Source organism: Calliopsis andreniformis, chromosome 5 (genome assembly GCF_051401765.1).
Source record: "Calliopsis andreniformis isolate RMS-2024a chromosome 5, iyCalAndr_principal, whole genome shotgun sequence".
Classification (NCBI taxonomy): Eukaryota; Metazoa; Arthropoda; class Insecta; order Hymenoptera; family Andrenidae; genus Calliopsis; species Calliopsis andreniformis.
The window spans coordinates 9,746,298-9,771,742 of record NC_135066.1 but is presented as its reverse complement, the minus strand read 5'-3'; the positions used below and the strand labels follow the sequence as shown (position 1 = coordinate 9,771,742).

The 25,445-nt window shown below is 36.2% G+C and overlaps 3 protein-coding genes across 4 annotated transcripts; 1 reads left to right on the top strand and 2 right to left on the bottom strand.

Annotated features, from left to right (window-relative positions):
* Positions 1-338: 338 nt before the first annotated feature.
* Positions 339-20,463, top strand: Nasp (Nuclear autoantigenic sperm protein). Of its 2 annotated transcripts, none has more exons than XM_076377575.1 (3): positions 339-550; positions 18,253-18,948; positions 19,358-20,463. In XM_076377575.1, the coding sequence occupies exons 2-3, from the start codon at positions 18,253-18,255 to the stop codon at positions 20,012-20,014; spliced, it is 1,353 nt and encodes a 450-aa protein (XP_076233690.1). In that variant the 5' UTR covers positions 339-550; the 3' UTR covers positions 20,015-20,463. The 2 variants fall into 2 exon arrangements, with proteins under 2 accessions (XP_076233690.1, XP_076233691.1); XM_076377576.1 differs by lacking the exon at positions 339-550 and adding an exon at positions 16,102-16,309.
* Positions 1,480-15,842, bottom strand: LOC143178903 (uncharacterized). Its single transcript, XM_076377835.1, has 5 exons — positions 15,708-15,842; positions 12,031-12,255; positions 4,778-4,885; positions 4,208-4,345; positions 1,480-3,381 (listed from the first exon to the last, which is right to left on the bottom strand). Exons 1-5 carry the CDS (start codon positions 15,784-15,786, stop codon positions 3,122-3,124), a joined length of 810 nt encoding a protein of 269 aa, XP_076233950.1. The 5' UTR covers positions 15,787-15,842; the 3' UTR covers positions 1,480-3,121.
* Positions 20,457-25,252, bottom strand: Rempa (intraflagellar transport protein rempA). Its single transcript, XM_076377573.1, has 4 exons — positions 24,989-25,252; positions 24,652-24,899; positions 21,072-24,578; positions 20,457-20,995 (listed from the first exon to the last, which is right to left on the bottom strand). The coding sequence occupies exons 1-4, from the start codon at positions 25,250-25,252 to the stop codon at positions 20,683-20,685; spliced, it is 4,332 nt and encodes a 1,443-aa protein (XP_076233688.1). The 3' UTR covers positions 20,457-20,682.
* Positions 25,253-25,445: the final 193 nt, after the last annotated feature.

The window sequence follows — 25,445 nt, the reverse complement described above, 5'->3', positions numbered from 1 at the left end:
TAGAAAGCCGCCACCAGCGACATCTACGTTTTGACTGGGATAAAATGTTACAGAATTCAATTTTTGCTATATACGTTCAAAACTAGAACAATACTATGATGGCAAACCAAAATCTGATTATAATATATACTTGCTTTATAAAAAGAAACACTAGTTTTATTGCATTTCAGGATCTTTTTAGTAGTACATCTCTTTAAAAATGAATTGCATTCAAATGACCAAATTTCTAAAATAAAGGAATCCCGCCTTCGGGCGAGAAATGGCGGTAAACGTGCGCGCATGCGCGTCAGATGTTCACATCGATGTGGACCGTACGTACCGTTGTGCCCCGATTGTGCTTGACGCTCGCACAAGTTGTACGCGTGCCGGTAATAGACTGTTGTTTGGTATAACGGTCGTTTCACAGAATCTTCCTCGTCTTCCCACATCATATCTGTTAAAAGAAGCATCGTGATAGTCTAAATACTCTGTACAACTTGAAAGGAAACAGTAAGCGTGTGTCTATTCGTTAAGAAAGCATCAAACATCAAATAACTAGAAGAAAATCAAGGTATGTACACTTTCTTTATACTACAAACATATCGTTATTTTTCTTTGTTCCATCGGTACATGTATAGTTATGGAATATTTATACGAATACGAGGATAAGATAGAGAAAAGATACGTTACAAACTGGGGTTGCTATAGTTCGATCGGTTATTCTGTACAATGCACGTAGCACATAATTCATTTTTGTATCATACATTTTCGAATTTCAATGGGTTCGTGCTTTTGTCAGTTTTATTGTTTATTACCATGAAAAGTATAATTATTGAATCCATGAGAAAAATATTAACGTGTTAGTGCACACAACGTGTGTGTAGAGCATGTGGGCATTATATCGCATGCTACGAATGTGTACGTACGTACGTATATATACCTGACAATTGATCACGTGTCCGTGTTGTACAAGAGAAATAACTTAGTGTATGTAGGTGTGTTATATGCGAAATCTATATTTTTTTTTCGGCGAAGATTGTTTGCGAAACATAACCTCTCATCGACTCGATAGGCTCGATGTATTTTTGTCCATTTTAATAACCTTTAAAACATTCGAAAGTATTTTATAACCTCTAAAACGTTCTACTGTTAGACGCGAATTATTTTTGAAAATGACATAAACGAAAACATCCAACTGACTCATAACACGATATATATTTATGAGATTATGTACAAAAATAGTGAACAAAGCAATTCAGAGATATTGAAATACACGGAAAGCTTATTCTCTTTTATTCATTTTTCATTTTTATCAAAAGAAAATGAAGTATTTTTGTTTCTTACAATTAGCATATACTTGTATGTATATATATTAGTAGTTAATTTAGTAGTTTCATCTAAAGTTATCAATAATAGATCTATGATCCAACTTACAAATAGCTATAGACTTCTAAAAATGTATACATTGAGGGGGAAGTAAAAAGGTATTTCATGTTTATACATGGCTCATATTTTTTATTGCATTTACGATACATTAATTTCAATATAACAAATAACAAGGATCAGGTAAAAAATATGATAATCAAGAAAATATTATCAGAAAAATGCGTTTCATTTGAATAAAACCTTGGAGAGAAGTTTTGCAAGTATATTCATGTTTCTTCATCTTGTTAATGAACTGACAAAACTTAGTCTCCAGGTATTGTTGGTGCTTTTTGTTCAAAACACCTTTGCTTTTCTTAAAGTTTAATGGACGAGTTGCGATTCACAATCCTTGGTATATGATACATTTTTTGTTGGTGTAAGTCCCTTTTATCATTATAACAATTCATAGCAAAAGCTAAATTCTTCTTGCAAACACGCATATCGTTGCTTACATTGCCTTAAACATGTTTACAGCTACACTATGCATATTACAAACATGCTTATCTGTCTAATTATAAGGCGATCGAATTATACTATAGGCATCTATATTACATATTATGCTCTGTATTTAAATTTTTAAGCAAAATTTTAACAAATGCTTTGTCATTTCCTAAGTATATGAAAATATTTGAATTCTGTCAATCAAATCTGATATAAACTCAAATGTATCTATTCGAGCATAATAAAAAAGATTGAATTAGAAATTTATAGAAAATATATCTCATTAGCATGACTAGAACAATTAAGAGATTGTTACTTTAACATTAATTGACTAATCTGCTTGCAAATCAAGGTTGGAGAAAACACGTACACTATTTCGCATTGTTCTAAATATTATAATATAATGCTTCTTCAGTCCAGAAAGCTTACTTTTCTCCTATGCGTTAACTCATATTCATGCATCTGGAAATATTTAATTTTAGTCTTGAAGACCTATATGAAAAGAAGGCCTTTGGTTACATAAATGCATAGATATAATACAATTGTAAAAAAAATGTAAAAAGTGTACAAAAAGTTTAAAATATGAGAAATCTAAATGTATAGAATTGAATATGTTGATATTTAATACGAACTGGGAAGAAAATCTTATATAATCCTTCTTCGCATATAGTTCTCTGGTTATTTATGTTTTTTGTTTATCGAAGACTAGACATTATTTAGTAAATTGTACAAAATGTTGCATCCGGTGCGATGGACAAAAATTGTACTCCTTACTTTTGCCGTGTCTCCATTGAATTCGAGATAGGCTCAATAAGGTTGACAAATAATGTGCAATACACATTACCTGTTTGGTGAAAGCAAACTAACTTGGCCTTCAAGGTGGTCATTTACAAGCATCCTTTCATTTTTGAAAAAATACTTTCAGAATTTGTTTCAATGTCGAACCCTGTTTCAAGACTACTTCGTTCATCGTAAGAACTGCTTCTGCAGTACTTATAAACTTTTTTAGTTTTTGAGATATGATTAATATTTAAGTCCCTGTTTATAACTTCTTTTCTTCCAGCATAAGCCATAAATTACATTATACAATTATAAGACCATGGAGATGCTTCCATTTAAAGTTCAGAACTTGAGAGAAACTTCACTCTTGATTCTGTGACCTCGTTCTCTTTATGGATGGGCATCTCCTCCGCTAAAGCAACTCGGAAGGGCTATCGACATCGAAACGTTGTCATAATTCTTGTAAACGACCTTAGACCTCGAAGGCCTCCCACTGCTACGCGATCATAGCAGCAATGGGGCAAAAGCGCATTATTTTGCTCAGCACAATCCATGCCAACGAGGCAAAGGTGCAAATTATGACGCCGCCCCATCCAAAGACCATGCTCCAGGAGCTGGTGAATCGCCTAGCCTTGAGGACATTTCGTGGAGCCGGTCCACCAATCACACCATCCTCTGGCTCATTTAATATTCTGGCTCCGCGATCCTGTGCTCTCTTGAAATGTATTATCGTCAGAGTGAACAGGGCGAACGTTGCTGTAACAGTTACATTCCACATTATTCCAATTTCTCTTTTACATAATTTTTAGTAGGAAACAATGACTTCAATGTATTCGAAGTAAATGCTTCTTTTTCTCCCCTGCCAACAATTAGCACTTAAATAATTAATTATATCGTAAGAAACAGAAGAGAAACGTAACTAAATATATAAGAAAATTCATTTGGAATCCAGTACACGTACAAACTTAGAGTGCACCTTGGACGAAATAAATAATTTAAATGGTTCTTGTCAAAGAATGTTGATATTAAAGAAGAAACTCCAGGATTCGTGTTCGAGAACGTCTTGGCAGCGATAAGAGGTGTTTGCCTTTTATCGCGTGTTCATTAGAATCACAAGTGCCAAGAGCGAAACTTTGATTAAGGAAACACCTCGAAGTCTTCGTGAAAAGTTATTCAGACTCTCGTCTAGCTACGACTTTAAAGCTGGTTGAAGTTAATACTCCAATGTAATATCCAACAGACAGACGCAAATTAAATGCTTCCGACCATTGATTTAGTGCATTTCCTCTGCTACCTGACATTCCGTCTAAATAATGGAAACTACGATATTTAAATAAAGTGTCTACAGTCTATTGAAAGTTACAGCTTTCCGACAGTATTTAGCTTCGTTCCTTAAATCAAGTAGCCGATTTTGTTCTTGAGTTCTCGGGAATGCTTGGAAATTCTTGCGGTCACCGAACTTATCGACCGCAACCGCAACACGCTGTAGGTACTGATGAAGTTTGCTCGGTTAATGCTATTATCACTGTGACACGATGCTATCTGACAACTCCTTCACCCGCGATACTATTAGCAAACTTACCCGCCAAAAGGTACATCACACCGGTGACGAGTACAGCTGACATTTGATGTCTGCACAATCCGAAAAATCCTATAAAAACGGCGGTGCCTAGGATGATCAGGCAAACGAGCGAACAGGAAATACTCAAATTCTGCATACCTGCGAAAAAAGGAAAGTCTTTCCTTCTGAAGTGTTTCTAAGAGTTCACAAGTGTCTTCGTGACGTTTAAGACTTTTTGCGTGAATTAATAGAAAATGTTAGCGATGAGGATAAGAGTCGCTTGAATCAAATTTCGTTATGTTCTTTTTTTTCAACTTTCTTAAATTAAAACAGTTGCAAAAAGTAGTTATTTTAACTTTAAAATAACTGATTTATAATTTTTATAATATTTTTTCCAAAAAATTGGTGCTCAAACAGTTGTGTGTTGTTACTTAAAAAGAATAGAAACTTTGTCTATATATTTTAGGCAAAAAAATGTTTCTGTATCTTCAATGAATTCGTGTATATAGCAGTACAATCACTGTAATATCGCCAAGAATAATCAGCAATCGGTGAAACAAGAAAAGAAAGGCTAACGTCGATCGTACTCACGATTTTGCCAGGCGACACGAATCTCTTCGTGTGGTTCGTCGGGTGTCAAGTAGTTAATGCATCTCTTTTGCGGGAATTCCACCCGATCCAATAGTCGTATTTCTTCCTCTGAAATGCGAATGAAAAAAGAAATGCGGACCTGACACACATTTAAGGCTGTTCCCTGTTCCCTTGCACATCGAAAAACAAGACTGAACGCTTATTTATTTCCCTCGTTTCTCCTTCGTTCCTTTTTTCTGTCCAACTTTCAATTGAAATTTCTCCATTTTCCACGCTAGGATATTCAATTTCATAATTAAAAACGAAGAAGGGAATTAGTAACGTTCAGGCTTGTGAATTAAAATGCTGGTAGAGAGAAATTTGTGACGAGAAAATGTATAATTACCGACAATTTATTTTTATTTTACTTTCTACAGAGTCGTACTCTTAGAATACCAGCAAACTGGAAATTATTTTTTAAGAAAAAATATGTTAAGGAAAACTGTTCAACGTTTCATTTTTGAGAAAATTAATTTTAAAAATGCATTTAGCACGTTTACGCTTCTAGTATTCATATTCATGATTAATTCTTAATCGCTCAACCTGTTATTAATATCAAATAATTTACCTGATTTTTAAGATTCAATTTTAACGTTATTGTAGCGAGTCTTTTTTGTTACAGTAATTTCAGAAATTTATCTTACATATAATTCAATATCATCCATCCTCTTATAGGTAAAATTAGTTAGCCATAGCGTAAAGTGTGTAGCCAGTTCATACAAAAATACATAGATAATTAAAGGTTAAAAGTATTTAAACAGAAGTAGCAATACTATAAAATGATAATACATTAATAATACTAGTAAATGTTATATTCAATAATCATTAGAACAAAAAGAATGAAATAGCAGTCGCATAAAAATACGATTTTCCATCCGATAACGTTGACCTCGTTTCAAGGATTATGATCTATATCTCTAAATAAGAATCTCGTTTGCCAGTAAATTTGCTTACGATTAATTAACTCGTAACGAGTGGTCGGGTCGATGGGGTAATAGTTCGAGCGTGAAATTCGATATCAGATTCCGAATCCTATCGGCCGGTTGAAGAGGGTGAACTTGGGAACGCGGATATCCGTGAAATGTCAGGAAGAGGAGCGAGTGGCCGCCGAGGCCGCGGAAACTTCGGGAATTGAGCAATAACAAATCCTGAAGCAGAAATAGATCGCGCCAAGTTCACTGGGTCTAGGTTACCCTCCTTCGAACTTGTACACACGACAACAACCCAAACACAATTCAGTGTTAAACTACGATAATTACAGAGTATTTTTAACTCTGATTATAATCAATTTGAGAGCTATACCTCGCACCGTAATCATACCTTGTTAAACCAGTCGCGTTTTTTCGATTTTTACAATGTCAGTCCCTCGTATTTATAATAAAGAAAGAAACAATTCTTTACATCATATTTTAAAAAATTATCTTTAATATTATTTTACGAATAATGTATCATGGGAACGTTGTTGTAAAACCGAAAATTCAGAATTATCGACGAGCGAAGAAACATTTCAGGAAATGAATTTTCAAGCCTTTTCAGCCGTAATTTTCGAAACTGTAGTAGAACAGAATAATTGAAATAAAATAACGTGGGATTTCTTGTTGAGGGTTCTTAGAAAATCGTATTGAGTGTGGGTAGTGCTTCAAAAATGAAACTATAAGTGAATACTGAAAGGTCAACTTCCACTTGGTTAAAAACTTTTCAGAGTTCTCAGAATTTTAGTTTGGTTTGTAAGAGGCATTCGATTTACTTTCTATTAACCTCTTGATACTATATTGCCGATATAACACTAGCAAATGAGATAATAGTAATTCTGATTTCTGGTTCGTTTGCTCGAGCTTCTTACATTTGATTTCCCAGGGGTCAATAGTATTCCGATATGTTTGAAGCCTTGGTAGTTAAGAGTTAAATAGCAAAATAATACGAGAGAGATAATATAAGAGTTCAAGACCAATGTAATTAATTGGAATCAGCCAATGGCAAAGTTTCAGGATTTTATACTTATTGCATTATTGTAAGTGCACAATGTTATCTCTTACAAGCATGATATTATATTTCTAACCATATTTTCCTGTAATCGATTAAATTTCAGTCAATGGTAGTAACAATCATTTTTAATTTCATCTTTACTCGTTGCATGTTTATTGCAAATCAAACTTATGTGAAAATGTGAACCGCGTGTAAGTCCTAGAAAGCTTAAACACAGTCTGTTGTAAGATAATATTAGTAACCTTCAGTAATTGGTTTATATCTGTATCACAAGTGAGAAAACACAATATTGACGTAAATAGTACCTAAATGTATCCAGAGAATAATTTTCCGTAATCATGAAATTTCTTCACGATTTATGTGTTTTGCTTTATTGGGTGATTTTCGTGCAAAGGTCGACAGACATGTCCATAGTCTGCCTGAGACAGTAATGTTTCGTGCATGGCGTGACCGAAAGCTATCAGGGGAAGTTTCCCTCAAGAAAGAATAGTAAACGAACCAACAATGCAGGTACACGCGTGACTAATTCTTCAAATGCTCTTGGAAGGTCAAATTTAGTTAATAATGAGAAGGATTTCATGACACGTTGAATTTCTTCTACAGAATTTTTCATTAAAGACCTGTCCTGCATACCTTTGATACTCCTAGTAAAGCATACTTGTCTAAAAGAAAATCTGAAATCATGATAAATTATTCTTACTACTGATCATCTGTTTTCACTCAATATAGGGGACTTTTTCATACTATGAAATTTCAATGAAGAAGTATTACACTGATTTCACTGTTGTTCACCTAGTTTTACTTGGTTTTTAAAATTTGTTCACATCACGCAGCTTGAAAGAAAGTATTAAAATTCTTCTTGTTTCCGAAACTCCCAATGAAAAGAAATTTTATAGAACATACGATCACTTGTTTTCTTTCTAACTCAATTTTTAACATGTTGTCATCTAGAACTTTGCAGATTCCACGTTTAAAAATGAACAAAAGATTTGTCGAAATATAGGCGCGTTGCTTTCATCGTTATTCGTTTGTTCCCACTCGATTCTGTAAATATTTCCACACGATGAAACTTGAATGTAGGAATCAAAACGACTATCACGAGCGAGAAAATTAAACCTTTAGAAGATACAATCAACTGTGATTGCACGCCCACGCATACAAAGACCGCGCGATCGTCAAAAATGACAAAGTCTTTTCGCTGTAGGAAGTCGACGGTTGCAGCGAGTTTCCATATTTTCCTCGATCGAATACGCGGAAGGGTATGTTCGAAGCAATATCGTCGATGTCGTTGCGTTGTATTTTTTGACGTGGAACTGCTTCGTTCGTTGCTCAAAAATATGTCAGAGAATTCACCACTGAATCTAATGAGGACGCTCCGCGAACGTTAACGAAGCGTTCCATGAAATGCAAAATAATTGAATTGCTCGTTAAGAGGAATGCACCGTACTGGTGAGAATTAACGATGAAAGTTATTGATCCCGATGAGCGGTCAGTGGAGAACAGAACACTCTACCAATTATCTCCTTAATTGCTGAAGAAACGAGAAAAGAATGGTTATAATAAAAACTGGACAGTGTCGTAGTGCAAAAAATTTATTTCATCTGTTAAAGCGCCACTTTTTCTAAGCTCAATTTTTCATTTCATAATCAGTCAAACGATATCAAACAGAACAAATCATCAAATAGATCAAACGACAGGCACTTTCATATAAATTATTTCTTCGTCGTTCTTTCACATGAATCTGCCGTTTGAATTATAACTGTTTGTGAGATGAAAAACTGAGTTTAAAGAAAATGATGGAGTATAAAATTATAAACTCTTTCCATGGGTTTAAAACGTTATAACATATTAGAAAATGTTGCCATTTCAACTTGCAATTAACTATGATTTAGTTTGTAACCATGCATATTTAGATTGATAATTTGAGTTCAATATCTCAATCATTGGGAATTCGATCAGTGCAAAATTAGACTGAAAATGCAAGCACGAGGTTCGTACAATGAATGAAGTAAACAATCAGCTAATGAGTCTAGATGAATGCTCCCCTTTTACTGTAGCTTTCCATTTCGTTTATCTCTAATTGTAAGCTACCGTCCCCAGCATATGTTGACGAAATTCAACGAACGAGATCTGCGTTTAATTAACCAAGGTATTTATAATGATATTAGTCAAAAAATGTCATTACTCCAAAAAGAAGTTCTCTTCAGAAATAGCAGAAATTACGTTCTTCTTACAAGTAGAGTAAGACATTTTTTAAATGTTACTTTTTAATTGCTAGAAAGAACAAGTGTTTGAACTTGACGTAAGTAAATGTTCAAAGTAGTAAAACTCTCATTGTCAAACAGTAGGCATGTATATAACAGAAAAGATTAATATCGAAATTTTTATCAAGTACCAAAGAAATGCGAGAAAAGAAGTAATGCTCGTAATGCTTCACTGAACATCTCGAACTCCTTCTTCGTTTATTACTTTGCAAGAATAGTAGATTATGTGGTATACATTTTTCATCGAGGTCAGGCTTTGTAGTTGAAATATAAAACTCGTATAAATTGTAATATATTAATTATTGAGTCAAAAAGAAAATACATAAATATTTACCGTGAAAGTGTTCATTATAAAATTTAAAATACCGAATTATATAGAATAGAGTAAGATTTAAAAATCATAAAAGGTCTGTTAAATGAATATTATAAAAATCATGTAAGGATAGAATTGAGTCATTGAACTGTTAAGAAATCACAATTTGGTTCGAATTACATATGTACAGAGCAGAATTCTTTGAGCAAACATTAAATTTATTTGGTCAGTGATCTGCGTCACACCCTTTCGTACTTTTCCACGATTGACCTTTTCTAGGCCACTTTGTCCATTATCCTCGGGGGACAAACGACACAATTCCTGACCAGTCTTTCCTTTCAGATTTTTATAAGGCTGGGACACTCAATACTCGCAGGGAGAAGGTGGAAGGTAGATGTAAAATAGCTGTAAAAAGCATTACGATCAAAATGGTCTGTGTTCTTGTGGGTAAAAATAGACCTCGATTGTTCTTTCCGACATTTCAAGATAATGAAGTAGAACCACGACAAGTATCTTGATCAATGATAGCACACTCTCTTGTAATTACATGAGAACTCTAGCAATCAGAAATGTTTCTCTTATTTTTCTCATATTTGACATATCGAACCTAAGACAATTGTTATAAGTTGAAAATAAAAGTCTTGAGAATATTTTTTATTTATGGCTGGGTTCTTGCGCGTATACGATATCTTTATACTTCTTTTTTACCTTAATTTAAAAACAGAAGTATACGCAAAATTATAGAAAATTTTGTATTGATTTCACAGCCACATTTCACTGATTTAGTTTTTCACATTCATGACACAAATCATGTATATCTCAAGTCTTGATTTATTTTGTAACATTATTTGTCTATCAAATAATTAATTTATGTGTTTTTATTCTATTTAAATTAACTCTTATTTGTACGCTGTAAGACAAATTATAGGACAAGAGTAATTAGTAAGACAGATAAAATGATAGAATCATCTGGTAATAAATAGTGAAAATTTTATTCAGACTCTTTCACTTGTAACTTATAATAAGCGTTAGATTCACGGAGTTTAAAAAGCTTTTTAACAAGGCGAAGTATCGAGTACCAATATCGATATCGAGTTTTGTTGGTCTTTAATGAAAAAACTGTTTCGAAGTAATTACCTGTCTATCGCCTTTGGAAAAGTAATTACTCGATGAAAATATATCCAATATTGAAGCATGACTTTCATTGCCCAATATTTATGCAAGTATTAATCTCAACTTTCTACCTTAAAACAACATTCAGTTTATAAATTCATGAATATAAAGTTTTAAAAAAGTTTTCATTATCTTTTACTTGATGAATACAATGAAATAGGTTTATTCAAGGCTATAGATAGATGTGTACAGATCTTTTTCTTTCAAAAGAAAAGAAAGAAAGAATATTTCTCCAATTTAAAAAAAAAGAAAAAAGAACTTTTAGATAAAAGTTAATCTTCTAAAATAATTTAGTATGAGAAAATGCATACATATCTATCCTCTCACCACTGTGTCACTGATAGTATTGACAAAGTCATAAATAAATAATAATTTTCTATTCAACCAAACAGACGTAATTCCTGCTTGTGTCTCCTTAAACCGTCGCAGTCTATTCGGCGAAAGTGATTGGTACGAACTTTTGCTGAAGGAACATTGAAGATGTTCACGGTCACGGCATGCCTAAGCAGCAGCGCAATGTTTCAGATCCTAATCGACCGGTCGATAGCATGGTCAGAGTCAAGGTGGCATCCACGTATAGAACACCATTCGTACAAGCACCGCGTCAGTTGAGATGCATCGATTCGATTACAGTGTTTCCTCGTTGTACCCTTGTTCTTACATATGCTATAGCTTGAGATTATTTAGAGTAGAAGAGTTCTATCTGCTTGCACTGTCACCCACAGTTTTTGATAAGATCAAAGTAAGACGCTGTGAAAGTGAGTTGACTTTGAAAACGTGCTCGATATTACTCTATCGAGTTTATATCGAGAAATATGAAAATAAATGCACATAAAAAGATCTATATCCATAGGAATCATCAAGACGCTTCGAGAAACGAATTCACAAGTTTCTTTGCTCGTAATTTTTCAAAAGTTTCAAAAGGACAACGAGAAATTTCTACGTTTAGTATACTTGGGGAATATTGCATGGGGGTTGTGCTTCAGAAATGAAATTATAGATCGATATTAAAAGGTCAACTTCCACTCGGTTCTAAACTCGAAATTCAACTCTGTTGGACTAAAATAGTCTAAAACAGTTATTAAATTTTATGTGACTTTTTGTAGGTGGCTCAGTCTGACGTATACGTAATCCTTCCACGATATTAGGTTTTAAGAACACTGTAGAGGGGTGCTTAAAATTGGGTCTACACCAACAAACAGAACACTGTTCGCGGACTGTTTTTTGGTGTAAATCCAGCTTAAAAATATTTAACGCGTTCTGTGTTGCGTGGATAACAATGATCCATTATCCCAATTTCCAACAGTGCTATATTATCCTTCTTCTAACCACAGATATAAACAAATTGAAATTCTTCGATCCTTTCGCGAGATTAAGTTCCTCATTTCATGGCTGCCTTGAAGCATTCATCTGCTACGAGTCTCTACTACTGTACCCCATAATGTCTCCCATAAATCGTCTCTGGTTTGAAGGCTTACCCGTGAGGGAGACGCACATGATCCAAATACCGCCATACATTGGCACCAGGAAGGTCGGTCGCCTGCTAGAATGATGATTTCTGTGGCTGGAAGTGTGCTGCAGCATCGCCACCTGCCCATCTAAGTACCACTTGAGAGTAACGTTCGCGTGGGTCAGAGCCTCCTTGTCCCAGCTCACCTCCTCCCAGTGATCCGACATTATTGCGCCACACAACAATCCGGTCGCTGTAACACACGAACAAAGAGTTCACCGTGGAAAAGTGTCATTATCTTTTCTTCTGTCGTTTCTGAAAGGATCGTCTCTCCTTTGTCGAGATCGCCGCGTTATTGTAAATCTATAAAACCGACAATCGACCACTGGCAATGTGCATAATAAGTGCCATCGATGGAATTCATAGTATTCGAGTGTTTTTTTAAAGCTTCAGAATCTTTTGTGAAGGATAAGAGTCTTATACCAGAAACATTATCGGAAGATTCTTGTTATTGAGATGCTTTGTTAACACTTTGAATGCCCTGTTACTCGTATAGGTGACAACTTTCACGCTTATGAATAAGGCACAGAAGAATACTGTAAAATGAATATAAAAATTCGTTAAGAGTATTCAAGTAGTTATGCCTTCAGTTGAAATCACTGTGTGAGTGATAAAATTTACGAATTGGAAAATTTAAGTCTTACAACTTGGAAAAAGAACTGAAAGAAAAGATTGAAAAGACTTTGAACATTTATAAGTTGAAAACTGAAATATTTGAAAATATGAAGGCTTGAATTTAATAGTACTGAGGTCTTTGAGTGACCTCAGCTTGACGAAGGTTAATGGAGTGTCAGAAAATCAGGGATGGAGATTTAGCCGAATAGCATGACCTTATAAATTAACCCTCGGAAGATGGGTCTGAATAAGACAAAGCTGGGTCATTCCTGATTCGGGGCTTCAGTAATCCACGTTTGTTCTACTAGAGTTAAAGAATCATAAAAACACTTTTATACTTAAAAATGAATCCTCTTTTGTTCTTTTACAGAGCATAATGACAACTATAGTAATTAATGATCATATGTTCCTTAATGTATTGACTGACATTGACATTTAACAATTTTTATACATAATTAATAGCACTAATAGTAACATCGAATCATAAAATACTCTTGAGCCAGAAAAATTTAGGCAAGTATTTCACCATGTAATACAAATAAGTTAAAGGGATGTAATGGCCAAGTTAGAGAGTACGTAGATCTTCCTACTGAGAAGCTAGCTAAGGAGGGATTACTATTTCAGCATAACAGTTCTCTTGGGATTTCTAATTCTACAAATTTATCCGAAGAAACATACAACTAAAAATCTCTGCAATGAGCGATAAAACCCAACAATTGCAGAAGGTACGTCTGATCGTATGCTGAGATCTACTACTGAAGTACTCCATAACTCCGAGCTACGTTTCGTTTCCACTTGCAACAAGTTCTCGCATGAAAAACTGAAAAATTGCTGCTATAAAAAGACTGCATTCGATCTCCTCCTCTAAGTAATCCCATTATAGAAGATTAAAAGGAACGATTGTTTGATGTTAGTCGAGATCGATGCCAATAAACGTGAATTTCTTCCTTTAATACTTTCCACAAGAAGCTCAAGAAGAGGCTTCATCTCCAACGGATCAGCCTGTCTCTGTGAAGGGTCAAAAATTTAATTCTACAAGAAATCTAATAACGAGGATCCTCAAGAGTAACAAGGCACTTCTCTCGAGTGACCATGCTGAAAAAGTGTACGATACATGAATGAGTTCAACCGGTGGTTGCTAGCCCTCTGGTTACGAGAATTTTCAAGACAGAGGAGACGCTAATGAACCTCGGCATTGCTATGACTTGAACGTTAAGAAACTCGCTGGATCTCAAGGAATTATTAAACGGATAGAAAGAAATTCTTTGCGATCTTCTCGATCGCTGGAAGCAATGAAAAATAGTTGTGATCCTGTTTTCAAAGTCGCTTGAAAGCTACCAAGGTTAGTCCAATGTAACAGTCAGCAAAAAGACCTCCATATTTTCATAGATCTCTGGTAGATTAACTTGTTTACAGAGAGAAACGCGCCACCAAGGCTGGACAGTACAAAACCATTGATCAGCGAAGGTAGATTTTATCTACGCCAAGCATAGACATGATGAGTAGAAATGGGTTCAAGTTTAATATGTATTGTATTTACAAGTCTGGGTCAATTTAAATATTCAAGCTTCGTTTCGGAAGTACGAGACAAAGTAGAAAAAAGAAAAAAACGAAGGGTAAATAGTAGTGATAGTTGAAGACACAGAAACGATGTTCTCCACAACAACTGAATTCTTGATTACTTTTCTGATAACTAATGCTCGGATGGTTTCATATCTGCGATTTGGCCAATTGTGTCCTTGCACGCTTCTCTCAAGGCATCCTCTACTTTTTGTCGTTCTATGTTCCTATAAAATGAACTTAAAGACCATGCTCCAACACACTTACAATTCTCAGTTTTAGTCTATTTCTATAAATGCTTTGTAAAATTTGTAATGCAATTTTACAAAAAAATATATCCACATCAAAGTCTTTCACGCCCCTATAATTTCAGTTCCTAGTTTATAACTGAATCATGCATAGATAGCATCATAAATTGATTTTAAAAATACCACAGAAATAGTAATTCAAAGAAGTATGGAATTTCTGGTAAGTTTCAAATCTGCTTGATAAGTGTTAAAATTTTCTTAAAAGTATTTCCTTCGTTTCCCAAAGTACTCATAGACGGTACAAAATCTCATTTAGGGTCAAGTATACTTGAGAGTATCTGTTGTTTCTGCTTTCTACAATACTTGTAAAAGGTTCGAATCCAATCAAAGTTCAAACCTACTTGCAAGGTACTTGATTCCATCCCTAATGATCAGACAGAATGAGATAGGGTGGACTGCAGCGATGTTTCGAAGCACGTCTCATTTTAGGCGAATAACAGGCATCGTCCACGTGTTCCGGATCATCGATTCTCCGTCTAGCTATCATTCGCTATGCGAGAGGTTTCGATGCAAAATTAATCGGCACGCTGACAGCAATGGACATCGATTGTCTGTTAACACAAGCAAGCGAACTCCACACGTTCATCGAAGACATCCAACTATCGACAGATTCCTTTGGCATTGTTCAAAATAAAGAATCGCCTACTTAATATCATTCGCTCATATCACAAAGACCAGCGATAATAATAACATCTCTATCCACTCATAGAAGTTACGTTATACCCAAAAATGATGCAGCGACGTCAGATAAAACGAAACGATAACGTACAAGCTGCAAAAGAACAAAAGGCATTGACTCCATCAAAAAGCACAAAAATGGTTGTCCCTGTTATCAATGTTTAATTCACCTTTAAACGCCACATGAAATCAACGCCACACGAAACAGTACTATATGAACCCTCAAGATCAGCTGATCGCGTGCCAGGGGAATCCCCATGGGCAAGACCGACAAATACTAGCTTCAAATAAAACCTCTGTTTTCTTAATTCAACATGCATCGAACATACGATGGACAACGACCAATCTGCATTATCATTCATTACGTAAGGCTTTCCGCGTAAACCAAAGCCGGTTGTGATCCAAACAAAAACACAGCAGAGTTAAAATCGACGAGAGAAGAAAAGGAAGATCGTGGTAGACGGAGTCAGGGTGGACCGATTACCTGCCAAAGTGAGGGCCAGCGTGGCAACGAGGAAAACGAGACGTCGGCCAGGGGCCCCGGGTACACGGGTAGGCTCCATCCATGCAGGTGGTGTCCAGGGCGACCGCTGGCAGCCCACTGAGAAACCCGCACACCGCGCCGACAGTTGCCAGTTACGCACTGACCAATCGACACCCACAGAGCCCGTCTGTTTTCGGCGACTCCTCCACCAAGTCGACGGGGGCAAAACGACCAGAACGCCCTCTCCGTTCTGCGTCGAAGCGCACGAAAATCGACCGACGTATCACCCCACCCGGATGCTGCAGACAACCCACTTCTGCTTCTCCACAGCCCTTTCTCTGCCTCTCTGCTCCTTCGCCTCTTATCCGTCGTTCTTTCCCCTGCTGGACCATTGTCGTTTAACCATCTTACCGTTTTATAGCCGTTTTTTTCCCCTCCTTGCCAAACCCTATCAGACATGTTCGACAGACCCTAGCTCCCACGGCCACCTGTCCGTTCTGCGGAGAACAAACTTGAGTCTGATCCATTGTATATTCCACTGCGGGTAGTCCTTGGCTCGGTCTGTTCGTGGTCCCTTATCCTGACCTGTTTGGGACGGTCTCGTGAGTACTCAGGTTTTCTCTGTTTCCCCTTTGCGTGGCTTCTTATGTTACAGCTTTCGTTAGGTCCACCTTTTTTTGATCAGATGGGGTAGTGGTATTTGAAGTTAGAAATAAAAGTGTTTTCTTGAACCGTTTTTTTTAATTGCGGTAATATGAAATGATAATATTATTTTGTATTATTATTGGAGATATTTGTTTGAGTTTGCAAAAAATATGCTATATTGCAAATACGATTTGTATTTTAATTAGACTCGAGACTGATTTGAATACATATTTCTCTGATTTTATGTATAGTAAAATATTTGAATAGTATTTGCACAATATTCTATCTACCATGCGACTGTCTTCACATGCATGTTTAACAAGAAGTTTTTTTTACACTCTGTTTTTTTATACTTTTCTATTTATTTTATGCCTTAAACAATAATTACAAAAATGTAAATTAATAAATTTTTCTTTCGCTGTAAATGGAGTAGAAATTATTTGTTGAATAAGGATTGCATCAGTCTTGATGGGTCAAATTAATTTTCATTTTCGGTATTACGGATAAAACACAACCTGGTGCAGAGTTTCATTAAAACTAAGGTTTCTAATCATTTAAAATTTTATCAAGATAAAAACCCAAAGTATTGAAGACTTCTTACTGCTTATAACTTTAAATTTTCTCTAACGTCTATGTAACATTTATGATCAATTGAGACGACCAATATTTTGAAACCTCAGAGTACCCAGAATCTCTAAAATCCAAAATTTGACTTATCTTCCTCGTCTGAAAGTCCACCAACATTTCACTCAATTTCTCAAGCCATCCAATGGTCCATTTGCATCGGAGTCAGGCCAATATGATCACAGCTATCTGTTTCCAATCGTTTTAATGCTGATACATTACTTAACGGGCATTTCAAAGTCCCTCTTCGTTATTCTAACCGTGTAGTTCGAGTTACTCATGCAGTTAGCGATCGTTAAATTTGTGCGACATTTGGAGCTTTCCGAATCTGCTAAATCAACGTTGATATAAGCACATTGCACGCCAGGGGAACGCATTCTGACACTTTATATGCACTACACGTAGAAAGTATGACACGTTTCACGCGTGGGTGGAATATTCTGTACACGTTTTAATTGCATCATGACATTAGAGTAGTGGACGTCGTCGTGAGTAGACGATCTGAGAGTCTCCTTTTTTATTGTCCCGCACTGAGTATAGAGAGTCATCGAGAGCTACGACCGAAAAGTTTCCATGAACTTGAGATCTCTCATCACACTTATGAGCTTCTACCAACAGAACTTCCTTTTCCTTTCGCAGCTGTTTCATTTCTGCAGGATTTGATTGACTTCTTCATAAGGAAATTGATGAGTTTCAATATTTAGTTATTTTCAGTTCAACATTAAGTTTAAATTAAGCGATTATGTATTCGTTATTAGTTAACGATAATAATATACCGAACTATATTATCCTATTTATATTCATTTCTTTCTCTCAAAATACCCATTACCTATTCGACAACTGATGCCAGAAATTTGGAAGAGAGATTCTATAATAAGATAAAAGAAAAATGGAAAACAACGAAAGTGTGTTTGAAGCTTTGTTTCCTAGCCATTCATCGTGAATGGCATGCCTAAAGTGCGCGTAAAATTTATCTGACTTGGAGACTTATTTTACTGCCCGCATCATTCGCGAGGTCAGACGCAGCGGTGTTAGTAGAATAAGCCAAGTCAGACACATTTCACTAATACGTTCGACGTTTTTTGAACAATCAATAACTCGCCAACGAAATCTTCGAACATTTGTGTTCGAATAATGAAGGCTGCCATAAATGAAGTTCAATTTCAGAAGCCTAGTGTTACCGAAAAAATGATTCCTCTATTACCTGAAAATTCGACTGCATTCGACTAATTAATGCAGAGTTTATAGGAGCAATCATGTGCGTTTGTTGTTGCAGATGGCCGACGTCGCTGAAAATGCAGCATTCACCGACCCAGCAACCGCGATATCCCACGGGAAACGGCACCTGTTAGTGCGGGATTACACGATGGCTGTGACCGCGTTGGCGCAAGCTTGCCAGCTGCTCGCAGAGAAACACGGTGACACCGCGGATGAGCTCGGCGAACCTTATCTACTCTATGGCCGCGCTCTCCTCGGCCTAGCGAGAGAAGAAACTGGGGTGTTAGGGGGTGGGGTGCCAGGAACGGAAGATGCTGAAGAGGAGGATGACGAGGACGAGGAAGAAGCAGAGGATGAGAAACTGAGCAATGTGGACGAGAAGGAAGAGGAAGAGGATGAAAAGCGCGCTACCAATAAATCAAAAGAGGAAAGTACTTCTGAGACTAAGGCTGATGAATCAAAGCCCACAGAAGAGCCTACAAAGACTGAAGTAGAAAAGAAAGAGAAGGTAGAGCCTAGTGCTGAGAAAGAAGAAGCAGAGAAATCTGATTCTAAAAAGATCGAAGGTGATGAGGTCACGGAACAGAAACAAAAGGAGGAAGAGAAAGCTACAGCTGGATCCAGCAAGGAAATGAATCACGCTAATGGGCCATCTTGTTCGAGTGAACAGAACGGAGAGGTGAAGGAGAACGGGGATAATGATTCTGAGGATATTGGGAAAGAGGATGAGGAAGACGAAGTGAATAATTTACAGGTATATGAATAATAAATATTGCCTATATTTCTTCTTTTTAGATAATTGTGTCTAATAAGATTTATCTTTTTATGTTAAAATAGATTTAAGCTTCGGTTAAGTTCGATATAAATTTTCTGCTCGTAATTACGTTTAATTTTGATATGCTGTTTGATTACTGTTGTTACTATGTTTTATAAGATAAGAAACTATCAAAGAGAAAGTTATATTTTCACGTGTAGAAATATCTATTATACGGAGTATGTAACGCATTTGAACATTTGCATTTTGTAAACTATTCGTCAGTGAATTTCATCCCGAAATCAATTTAAAAAAGAACAATGGGACACCCTATATAAATCGCAACTGATGCTAATAATTGCAAGGTAGTATATTAGATAGAAATTACATGTTTATCTTAAAATTAAAGGTTGCTTGGGAAGTTTTGGAGCTGGCAAAGTTGGTGCTGCTAAAACGCGGTCAGCCCGGCTGGAAACTACTGGCTGATACTTATCGGTTGTTAGGGGAGGTGGCCATGGAGGGAGGAAACTTCCAAGGTGCTCTGAGTGATCTGCATCGTTGTCTGGAGCTGCTACAACAAATCGAACCTCGTGAACCCAGGGCAATAGCTGAGATTCACTATCAGCTTGCGTTAGCCCATTCTCTAGGTAACGAGTTCGACGCCAGCATCGAGGAGTTCCACAAAGCCACTGAGTTGCTAGAGGCGCGCATCAAAGAGCTGGAAGAGATTAAGGAACCCCCAAAGACTGATGATTCCTTCTATACAGTAGAGGGAGAGATACAAGAGTTGAAAGAACTTCTACCAGAGATCCAGGAAAAGATATCTGATATGAAAGATTTCAAACAGGAGGCCTGTAAATTGGTCATAGAGGGTATTAAAAGCAAAGTAGCTGGCGGTTGTTCTAATGGTGCTGGTCCAAGCGGTAGTGACACAGGGTCTGCGCCAAAAGTTCAAAAACCGGCTAGTGACATATCTCATTTGGTGCGTAAGAAACGGAAAGCCGACGAACCAGAGACAGAAGTTGCGTCTCCATGCAAAAAACCGACGCCAGAGAAAGCTGTTTGAATTTTCGTCTGATTCAGTGTGTCTGAGACATTCGTGATTACCGAGGTGAAAATTTAACATTACAAAACTGTATTATAATCACTGATGGAATTTTATAGTGCTGGACCAAGGTAGGCTAATAACATTCAATCCTTGAGTGATTCGACTCCATGTCGTGGAAGATATTTTAGTGAATGCCGACCGAAAACCACTTGTTTGACTCGTCATTTTCTTTTTTATTCAGTAATAATAATCAGTGTATGTGTTTCGTTTCATTCCTTTCATTGTCTTTAAGATTTGATTATTTATTGTATCTATTAGAAACTTGACAGTGTACGAGTTGCTGGTTACTGTCTAAAGCGCGACTGTTTCTAAACTTTTATTTTCTAGAACACGATAAAATAGTAAAGAATAAGATTGTTCTTGTATAAATCTGACTAATAAACGTTAAATGATGGTTTTTTTCTAAATTCTTGTTGCAATCCATAAGTAATTGCAGGTTTAATCACAATAATCCAGTACTAACATCTCAAATCACACAAACTACTTACAATATATTTTTTAAAATACAATATCATATAAATATTTTGAGAAAATCAAACAGCACCACATGCTTAACAGCTATAATCACATTTCTGGACGGAGTATAATTTCAAGTTAAAATATAGATGTAATCATCTATTTGATACTTATTCACCTAACAGTTCCTCGATATCGTCTTCTCTATCGGAGCTTTCTTGGCGTTGAACTTTCATTTTATAACCTAATGCTTCTAACATGCTTTCATTGTAGTAATAACTTAAATTAATTCCAGGTACTATACGTTTCAGTTCTTCTATAGTGGCACGTGCATTATCAACCTCGCCGATATCTATGTAATGCTGTGTTATAGTTGCAAATAAGTCACCACGACGTACAGACTGTTCCAGATCAGATCCTTGTGAATCGAGTAGCTGACGCACCTGTTGCATTGCTGGTCCTGTCTCACCTCTGTCAAATAATCTATAATAATAGTTTTCATTAACAATATTATTGCATAATATTTCAATATTTAATATAATATTTAAGATTTACTTACTTCTTAATGTCTAGGTAGCGTCTAATTGTTGCTATTCTATTATTCACGAGATCAACAGCTCTTTTGTGTATATCAGGATCCCTAGGAGTAGTCACCTTTGCAAGACACCTACTGGCTTGATTCAGTGCATCAAGAGCCTTCTCATAATTTTGGAACTCGTCTATTTCCACTTGAGCACAGGCGACGTAGAAATTAGCCAATAAATCCATTGCTTTTCCTTTGGAATAGAAATTGATGATATTTTTCAATACTTCCGGTTGATTTTGCCAGTCCAGCGATTGCAAATAATTCCCTGCCATGATATAGATCTCTCTTTGCCTAGAAACTTGAGCAAAGAAACAAATCTTTTCTGTATCGCCAGATTTCAGTAATGCTTTCATAGCTCTTAATTTATTGCCAGCCTGAGTAAACTTCTTTGTTGCTAAATGATAGTTCCCTTGTTCGAATGCAATTTCACCGATTCTCTCCAATATTAAGATACGAATTTTCTCGTGTTCCATATTACTATCAACCTTATCCAGTGTCATTTTTTCGGCTAAGTCTTCTGTTAGCAAAATATTATGCTGTTGTATCAACTGTAGTGCATCCATATACTTTTTTCCTGTAGCTAGTAAATCAACTGCTTTCTCTATTTGATCGTTTTGCACGAAATAGTCAGCACATTTCTCTATCAAAGCAGGATCAGAGTCTGCATTAACATCCATAATGATAAGTTGTAAGGCACTGTATTGTTTGGTCTGAAATGCAATATCGAGAGCTTTATGCAACAGACCAGCTTTATGGTATAATAAAACCGCTTTATCTGGCTGATCGTTTTCTTCATAATATTTTGCTACATCTATTTGCGATTGCCTTGATGCCAATACAGCTAAGGGCCATAATTCTTCGAACATATTATGTTCTTTGCACAGTCGAATGGCGTTCGTGTACGCTTTAGCAATAGTGTAGAAGTGAATAGCTTGTATTACATTATTCTTAGATTCATAGTGAGCGGCTAGGTGATACGCAGAAGCGGCATGGTTTGTACGAGACACTAAATCGTTAACTTCATCATCCCTACCAAAATAACAAAGTAATCTTGTCATTGCTAACGTATTTTTAGCTTGTTCATATAGACGCAAAGCTCCTTCCATGTCTCCCGATGATTCTATGTATTGCGCGTACCAATTTTTTATTTCTGGATCGTCAGAATTGTTAAGATACGCCAATAATTCCCTAGGTCTTCCAAGTAGCATTCTTGGAACTTCAAACCTATGACACTCAGCTTTAGTATACATTTCAATAGCGTCTGTTATTTTGCCTTCTTGTTCTAGAGCCTTTGCATAATTGTAGTAGCTCGTTTTCTCACAAATTTTGTTCTCATTTCGTGCCAATTCTATAGCTTCTTTAAACTTATTCCGAGCTTCTAGAAGCTTTCCCAATAAATCTAGTCTTTTTCCTTCGCGGAAAAGGCGTTCAGCATCATTGTATAACCCAAGTTCTACAGCCAATATCCCAATCTTTGCTTCCAAGTTTAAACTATCATCTTGCATGGCTTCTCTAAGCGCTCTCGCTGCTTTAGCTTGTTTCATATGTCCTAAGCATAACAAGGCCATATTCAACTGTTTCGTCTTTACACACATCCTTGCTAAACTTTTCCAGATGCTTTCATTTTTAATCGACTTTATCGCTTTGAAGGCCTCGTCCATATTAGCGATGCTGATGTAAAAACTGAAATCTAATACAGCTTTTTTTACCACTGTATCACATGTACCCAATTCCTCAAAGTCTCTCATAAGCAACTTCGTTACTTTACTATTTTTATTTGCCGTCTTTTCAGAATTTAAGATAACAATGTACGGAGCGTGAACACCTAATACTTTACAGTTTTCATCCTTCATTGATTTTATATCCTGTACGACAATTCCGTGATCTGAGGTAGCAAACATTGATACCAAAACTACAGGTACTTTTGTAATATCAAATTTATTTTCACTATCTTGTTTCGAGGAGTATTTCGAATCTCTAGATTCCACTCTTTGTGCACGACATACCAGTAATCTTGGATCTTCTATGTCCCAACAATGAGCAGTAACTAATCTTCCTTTACATTTTGCAGTTAGAGAAGTGTCATCTTCATCGAAGTCATTGGACTCTGCAAAATCGAATTCATGCATCTGATCGCTTTCTATATCCCAAAGATATAACGTCGGACTAGGCATTAAATTAGCCATAGCAACGGTAATAGACACGTAACGACAATCCGCATTACACTTTGCCTCGATGATTTCGGCAAAATCACTGATTGCTTCATAAGCTGTCATTGCTCTAGTATGCAACTTTGCTTCTCGTTTGCTCAGGTCCCAAATTTTTAATATACCATTCAAAGACGCAACCGTTAAATATTGTCCTGTGAGATCCATTGTAATCGGTTCTCCTTCTTCTGGCAATGTAGGTAGCATCTGAATGACTGTACCCTCCATTGATCGTAATTGTATAACCACAGGAGTCAAAACAATTAAAGTGTGTTCGTATATCAATATCTTTTCAGTATCACAATTGAAATTCGCAATTGTGCTAGTATTTATAGAATTTTCTCTGTGAAGTCTGTAAGTTACAATTTGTCTACCCGAAGAAACAGCAATGTATTCCTTGTTAACTGCTACAAGCTGCACTTGGATGTCAGTTTTGAGAGAATGAGTTAGTTCTTCAATTTCTATCAAAATATTAGTAGGACTAAGTTGACTAGCACAAACTTCATCATTGAATGCAGCACACATTGGTTGTTGATGCAATATAAAGACATTTGTGATACAATTAACTGCGAGAAGCGGGCTTCTCAATAAAGTAGCTCCCCAGGTGAGTTGTTTCACTGTGCCATGGATATTACAAGATTCTGGTACACTTGGCCAACCATTTTCATCATTATCGATTTCAACTTTACGTTTCCATAAATAAATTGTTCCCAAATTTGTTCCAGCTGCCAGTGTACTATTATTTTTACAAAAAGCTATGCTTGTACAGATTTCCTGTGGTGTAGCCATATTTCCAGTAGATGAATCTGGAGGAGATAGTACATAGGTATCGCCTGTATGAAGATCCCAACAGCGAACACCTAATTCTCCTGTGAGAATTGCTAAAATATTTCCACCAGCCCAACACAATGCTGTACCAATTCGCGAAATATCGCACCTACTGCTAAGTTTCACTTTTGTCAGCTCAGAAAGCCGTCCAGTAATAGGATCTGTCTGAAAGTGCCCTATATTCAAACCCTCTGTCATAATAATAAGGGAATCTCTAGTTTGATGATGCAACAGAAACTGTAATGCTGCACCATTCATGCTAAGAACTTCTGTACACTGCCCTTGATTATCAACAAAATATATCACACCATTGTTAGTTCCAATATAAAAAGCGTGATTATCCCTTTGAGTTACAACTGTTGTTGGTGCAGCAGTTCTAGGACGCCAAGAACTAAATATATCCAATGCTCTTTCATCTCCTGCAACTGCAGCTTTTGCTAAACCACTAAAAAATGATTAACATTTCTTAATTATTTCTATACAAAAGAGATACGAATACAGAATACTTCAGTATTTACCTTATATCAATCATTGATTTTGGTGGAACAGTTTTGAAAACTATCTGTGCAAATGAGTCTTTTAACTCATGATGAAACATCATCAATAATTGTCCTCTGGAATCAATTTTCCAACCAACTATGGATCCAGCTGAGTCGGCAGACACTAGTCTTCCACCATGCTGACTCCATTGTAGAATATTGATAGGATCACGATGTGGAGTGACAATCATATTAAATTCAATACTACCAGTGTCACCTGGCCATATCTAAACAATCATTTGCATAAATTTAAATATGATTTTATTCTAGCTACTATAATCTAACTACTTCTATAAAATTACTAAAATTTCTTTACCCGTAGTTCTCCACTTTCCCATCCTGCTGCAAGCCACCTCTTCTCTGGATGCCATCCCAGAGCAGTGACCTGAGCCACAGAATGCCTAGGTGATTCCACATCCTGAAGTGGCTCTCCTTGATCATCGTAAATAGTCACAAAACCACCCTTATCCTGAGAATAAGCAGCAACTCCTAACAGCGGATAATTAGCATGCCAAATCGCGTGAGTACTTATTGATGCTATTTCTGGATTTTGTACACGGGTATCAAAGTACAACGACATTGTTATTTATTAATCCCTCTATTTTCACTATTAATCTTAAAACAGTCATATGAATAGGTTATCATATATCTTGTTAAAAGTATTTAAACAAATTCTTTAACTTCATCAACAAACAATTCTTTTTTATCGGCAAAAAATATAAAAATCGAAATGCTCATCATTTTAAAAATACATTCATAAACCACTGTTACAT

Bases quoted from the DNA above. Each gene is read 5' to 3' on its own strand.
- Nasp (XM_076377575.1), top strand. From the start codon at position 18,253: ATGGCCGACGTCGCTGAAAATGCAGCATTCACCGACCCAGCAACCGCG. The intron at 18,949-19,357 runs GTATATGAATAA...TTAAAATTAAAG, and splicing joins ACGAAGTGAATAATTTACAG to GTTGCTTGGGAAGTTTTGGA.
- LOC143178903 (XM_076377835.1), bottom strand. From the start codon at position 15,786: ATGGAGCCTACCCGTGTACCCGGGGCCCCTGGCCGACGTCTCGTTTTC. The intron at 12,256-15,707 runs GTAATCGGTCCA...CGTGTGTTACAG, and splicing joins GCTGGCCCTCACTTTGGCAG to CGACCGGATTGTTGTGTGGC. The intron at 4,346-4,777 runs GTGAGTACGATC...CTTTTTTCGCAG, and splicing joins TCGTGTCGCCTGGCAAAATC to GTATGCAGAATTTGAGTATT.
- Rempa (XM_076377573.1), bottom strand. From the start codon at position 25,252: ATGTCGTTGTACTTTGATACCCGTGTACAAAATCCAGAAATAGCATCA. The intron at 24,900-24,988 runs GTAAAGAAATTT...ATGATTGTTTAG, and splicing joins GGGAAAGTGGAGAACTACGG to ATATGGCCAGGTGACACTGG. The intron at 24,579-24,651 runs GTAAATACTGAA...ATCATTTTTTAG, and splicing joins AAATCAATGATTGATATAAG to TGGTTTAGCAAAAGCTGCAG.